The sequence below is a fragment of the Crocuta crocuta genome, unplaced genomic scaffold (genome assembly GCF_008692635.1).
Source record: "Crocuta crocuta isolate KB4526 unplaced genomic scaffold, BGI_CrCroc_1.0 scaffold1307, whole genome shotgun sequence".
Classification (NCBI taxonomy): Eukaryota; Metazoa; Chordata; class Mammalia; order Carnivora; family Hyaenidae; genus Crocuta; species Crocuta crocuta.
Genome location: NW_027533394.1, coordinates 189,751 through 195,085, shown reverse-complemented (window position 1 = coordinate 195,085; position 5,335 = coordinate 189,751). Strand labels below are relative to the sequence as shown.

Here is a 5,335-nt window from a genome sequence, read left to right as displayed (position 1 = left end):
CACTTCTCTGAGGAGGAACAGCCAGAGGGGTGTGGTTCAGGTTTCACTCATTCCCTCTGGTTCCTTCAAAGCTGTCCTCCACTCCATTCTCTTCTCTTGCCATTCCTTCACCTCTGAGGGGGCCTCACAATGGAGAAGGCAGGGCTGGTGTAGTAGAAAGGAGCCCAGCAGCTGACTCACTTACCCTCTCAGCCTCATTCTGTTCGTCTAGAAAATAAGCAGGTTGGACCAGGCAATTGGCAAAGCCTTTGCTATGTTGTTAATAATACCTGGCATTTGTCTGCTGGGTTCCAAAGGGCTTAATCAACCCAACAGCCCTGCCAGATTGGCCTTGTGTTCCAAGTGGGGAGACTGAGGCTTAGATCCTGAGAAGGGGGGTGGCTTGCCTGGGTCACAGGGCTGGTAGGTGGCAGAGCCAATATCTGAGGCTAGGTCTCTCTGGGTTCAAAGCTTGGGCTTTGCCTTGGCCCACAGCTGCAGGCTGCCTCTCAGCCACTCTGATTTGGGCCTTACCTCTCACTGTAACCCACTGGGACCCACATGGTTGGTTCCTGGCATCCCCCTGACCTCACCCCCTACCGTTTCTCCCTTTGCTCAGTCCACCCTAGTCATGCTGTCCTCCTCCCTGTCCCAACAAATGTCCAGGCCCTTCGCCATCTCCCAGCCTTCTCAGTGGCTCTTCTCTGCATGAGATACCCTACCCCTCATTTTCATGACATGTATTAGGCCACCAAGGTCATCGCATAGGGCACAGGGAGAAGAAGAACAGAGAGCATATGCTGACTGTTGGTCTTTTTTTCTGTTTCCCTTTCAGATCTGATGGTGAGAATTCCAGGACAGTCAGGTCAGTACCCCCTTTTTCTAGTAGCTGTTGGGAGATGGGGCAGGGACTGGGGTGGGGCCCTCTGGTTTCTAACTTGGGGATCCATGGTCAGGGGCAGGGGCCAACCCCAGGNTGGCAGGCATGGGAAGGGGGAAGAAAACTATTCCTCAGTCTTTCTGACCCTAGCTACTCTGGGCTGGGCTGAACCCCAGAGGGACTCACGGTTGCTGCTCAGATGGGAAAGCCAACCTGCATAGAGGTCGGCTCTGGACCTGGGACCTTCTCCACCTTTTGCTTCCAGGAGAAGAGGGTATGAGAGAAGCAGGGCTTCTCTGGTCTGGTGTTGGTGCTCCACCCCAAACTGCACTAGCCCTGAGTAGTGGGATCTGGGCGGACTTTTAATGTGACACGGTCTACACGTTAGAAACATACATCATGGTGACAAGTGCACATTGTTTTTGACATGCTGGGTAAAAAGGGTTTACAAGCTTCAGTAAGTTTTTGGGGTGTGATCCGTCTGCCACTCGAGGGGGTGAGAGTAAAACTAAGGTAAGGACAAGGGCTATTTGTGCATTTCCCAGGCCTTAACCCATCAGAAGCTTTGTGAAGACACAAGTGTCAAGGTTAGGGGGTCTATATAGGAATGGTGGGGGACTCAGGATAGGGCCTGCTCAGTTTTAGCATCTAGAGAGGAGATGGGCCCAGGCAACAGAGGGTTGGGATAGGTACACTCAGTCCCAGCCAGGATTGTAACTAGCATATCCAGTGCCTACATGAAGAGTAGAATCCACTGAGTGGACCGGCTGGAAGAATGTTCTCTTTCTACTGGGGTACCATGGCTCCTCACCGGGGTTCCCAGATCAGTGAACAGAGCACAGGATACCATTTCAGCCCCCTACTTGTGGCCTCTTGGCTGTGAACCCTTGTGCAGGGCACAGCTTGCCCAGCCATACGTGGCAACCCAGGTCCTGCCATTCAGGCAGTAGATATGGGAGGGAGGCAGAGGATCCCAGCATACAGACGGAAGTGTGTAATGGGACACACCGTGTCCTGGCATCCCAGGCAGGGGCTATGGGATGAGCACACTGATGAGGGCCAAGGTTGGGACCATGGGATGGGAGCACACTTGGGTCAGCAGGAAAGCAGGGGAATGTGATGGATGCAGTCAGGCCCAGCATCCAGGCAAGTAGTACATGATAAGATGCAATTAGTCCAAGCATGCAGCCAAGGAGGGTGGCATGGGCACAGCCTGTCCTAGCATTTAGGAAGGCACTAGTCTAGCAAAGGACATGGGTCCCACTGTCCCACTGTGGGTTTGGAGAAAGGCAACCTGGCATGGCTCCAAGCACAGGCATAGGCCTCTGCACTGATATCCCTGCTACTTGTTGAAGAACCCAATTAAAGGCATCTCTAGCTCCCAGCTCTCCCCAGCAGGGGAGTTCCTGGGACCTATAGCTCAGGGTATTTACTAATGATCATAATCATAAGTCATGATGCCATGCGTTGGGCCTTTACAACTTACAGAAGTCATCAGGGACTTTCTTTTGTTTGATCCTCCCAGTGACACTGTAGGTGGAACCCAGGCTGGCCTTATCATCACTGCTTTACAGTTGAAGAAACTGAAGCTTGGGCTGATTATGGGTTTTGCCTACAGCCACACAACTCATAGATGGCTGGGCCAGGATTCAAACCCAGGTCTGCCTGGCACCAAGCCTGGAGCCCTGCCCACGTTGTCACTGCGGGAGCTCTTGACAGCCTTGCAGATCATCATCATCATCATCATCATCATCATCATCATCATCATCTTAATATTAGTAATAATAGCAGTTATCATTTGCTCTTTGCATATTAAGAACTCTGAACGGGATCTTATTTAATGCTCACAACAGCCCTAATAGATGTAGATTGGGATCCCTGATTTACAGATGAGGAAAATGAGGTTCCCCAGAGGGTCAGTGCCTTGCCCAAAGAAAGAAAAGCAATAGGTCAGGGTAGCATCACTCTGACTCATACCCTGTGCTGTCTGATTCCGAAGCCAGTATTTGTTTTATGGAGATGTGCTTCCTGACATCCATCCTGGGTCCACAGTCCAGGAGGTTACAGGAGCCTCAAGGACTCAGCAGTTGGGAAGCAGGAGTCACACTGGGCTGTGTAAGGGTCTTAAAACAGCACTTGTGGGGCAAGATCTTGCAAAGGCGGTGGGTAGACCCTTGAACTTGGAACCAGGGCTGTGTGAGGATGCTCATGGGGCCACATGTAATTCTTGAGCTCGCTTCAGACTCGGGGTCGGGGAGAGCTTCCTAGAGAAGGCAGAATCTGATCTGGGCTACAGAAGACTGACACGCAGACTTTGCAGTGGGGGGTACGGGTGCATCCCTGGGAGTGGAGCCGGCATGCATCAGAAGTGAGGATGGGATTCGAGGGGGCACAGTCGGCTGGGCTAAAATGTATCTGGGCAGGAAAAGAGCTAATGTTAAAGTTCAGAACACAGACTGATACCTTCTGTTATCAGTGGGAGCCAGGGAAGGCTGGAGGGGAGAGGCTGGGCTCTGCAGCATAGCAAGGGCAGCAAGTAGATCCAGGTAAAGGGCTCCATTTATGGTGAGGTCATTTTCTAGTTCTGTGCCTTTGGAAAAATCTGTTCATCCCTTGGAGCCCCAGCATCTTCATCTAATACGCATTGTGTGTGTGTGTGTGTGTGTGTGTGTGTGTGTAAAAGGGAGAGGCTGGGGTGGGGAGAAGAAACACCAAGGAGAGGAGTGAGGCCTTGGGTGTTGTGGAAGCAGGGTCGGTAGATTGAAAACCACGGAAGCCTGAGGGCTTCTAAGTATGGGGTGCCAGAGGAAGTGTGGAGTCTAATTAGAGCTGAACAGCTGGTGTTGCACGAGGGCTGTGGGCACAGGAAGGTGCCTGGACTTCCTGTAGGTTTGTGAGAAGTTGTCAAGCCTACAGGCACTTTAAACCAAGGTCCATGGAGGGCGATGGCTCGAGTTCACAAAGCTAGCTCTCAGCAGAGCCTGCTTCCTAGCCAGTGCGCTCTCTGCAAAGTCACTGAACTTCTCTGATCCTTGGTTTCCTGGTCGGTGAAATGGAGATGANGCTCAATACGTTGTAGTGCCCACCACCCTCCTCTACCCCCAATCCACTGTCTCTTACTGAATGGTCAGGCTTGAAAGAGGTGGAGAAGTGCGGGGAGAGGCAGGAGGGGACAATACCTCCCAAGGGTCCCGGGTTTGGAGGCAGTGCCACGGTAGGGAGGGTCAGGCTGAAACTGGGGGGCCTTGGGGATGGGGCTGGGGTTGCCAGGCACTCAAGGAGGAGAGCCGAGGAGGTGGCCTGTTGCTAGGGAAGGAGGGAGGAGGTGGGGGAGCCACTGACACCCGCAGAGCCAGGGATGTCCCCATGGCAACAGGAGCCACCGCATTTGGGAGGAGAAGTGGGAGGAGGAGCCACGGCTGGCTCTGTTCCCAGAGGAGGCCTCCCACTCTGGGCCTCAGTGCCCCCATCTGTCCAAAGGGAGTTTGGATTAGGTAATCTCTAAACTGCTTCCTCGTTTTGACCTCCTGGCAATCCGGGGTGGCTGAGACCTCACGGACTTTCCAAGGCTCCCCCATCCACAATCAAAGATGCTACAAGTCCCGGAGTCCCCAGAGGCAACCCAGCTGTGTCAGAGTCTTCCCTTCCCAGGCTGCGTCCTGTTCAGCATAGCCTGGTTCCTCGGCCTGCCCCGGCCCTCTGTTCCCACCACTTCCTGTGCCTGGAACCTTGTTGCTTAGTGTCTGCTGAAAGCTTTCTGGCTCTGGGGGCCCAATTCCAGTCCTGCGCACTCTGGGAAGCCTTCCTGACTGCCCTAGTCCTCCCCGCCTGCTTCCTCCCTCCTGGGATGCTCCGGCCCCAGAGGTCTGAACTCCCCTTGCTGCCCTTGGTATTCACTGCTGCCATTTATCTGGCAGCTTCTAAGAGCTGGGCTCCACACAGGATGCTTGACGGGCTCAAATCTTTACAGTCCATCTGTGGTATCATATCACAAACCCCCATTTTACATATGAGGCAGTGCTCCGTGAGGTTCCCTAGGTACCATGTGGTGGAGCCAGGCTTGGAACTCGGCTTTGTCATTGCTGCTACCCTGGGCCCGAGGTGGGGTGTTAGCAGCAGGAGCACTTGCTGAAGCTAAAGCTGTTGGTTAAAGCTGTTATATGCCAGGCATATGCTGGGCGCTTCACCTGTATTCTCTCATTTAACGTCCATAACGATGCTAGAGGGTGTGTATTCTTGTCATTTTGCCAAAGAGGAAACTGCTCTTAGGGGGCTGAAGGTATTTATCCTGTAATAATAGAACTAGGATAGGAATTCAGACCATCAGGGTTGTGGTCACCACACTACCAGAATCAACCCAGTTGTATTCCAGAAGCACGTAGAGCATTCACTATGTACCAGACCTGTGTTGGGTGGTCTGTGGGGGGGTGGGGAGACAGAAGCTGGGTATAGACACAGATGAGCCAGCTCCGGCAA

At 53.1% G+C, this 5,335-nt stretch overlaps 1 protein-coding gene across 1 annotated transcript in view; it reads left to right on the top strand.

Annotated features, from left to right (window-relative positions):
* The window catches only part of IQSEC2 (IQ motif and Sec7 domain ArfGEF 2), a 77,012-nt gene that overhangs the window by 25,277 nt on the left and 46,400 nt on the right, over positions 1 to 5,335 (top strand). Inside the window, 1 exon segment of the mRNA XM_077748283.1 lies at positions 815 to 844. Coding sequence (XP_077604409.1) covers positions 815 to 844 — 30 coding nt within the window.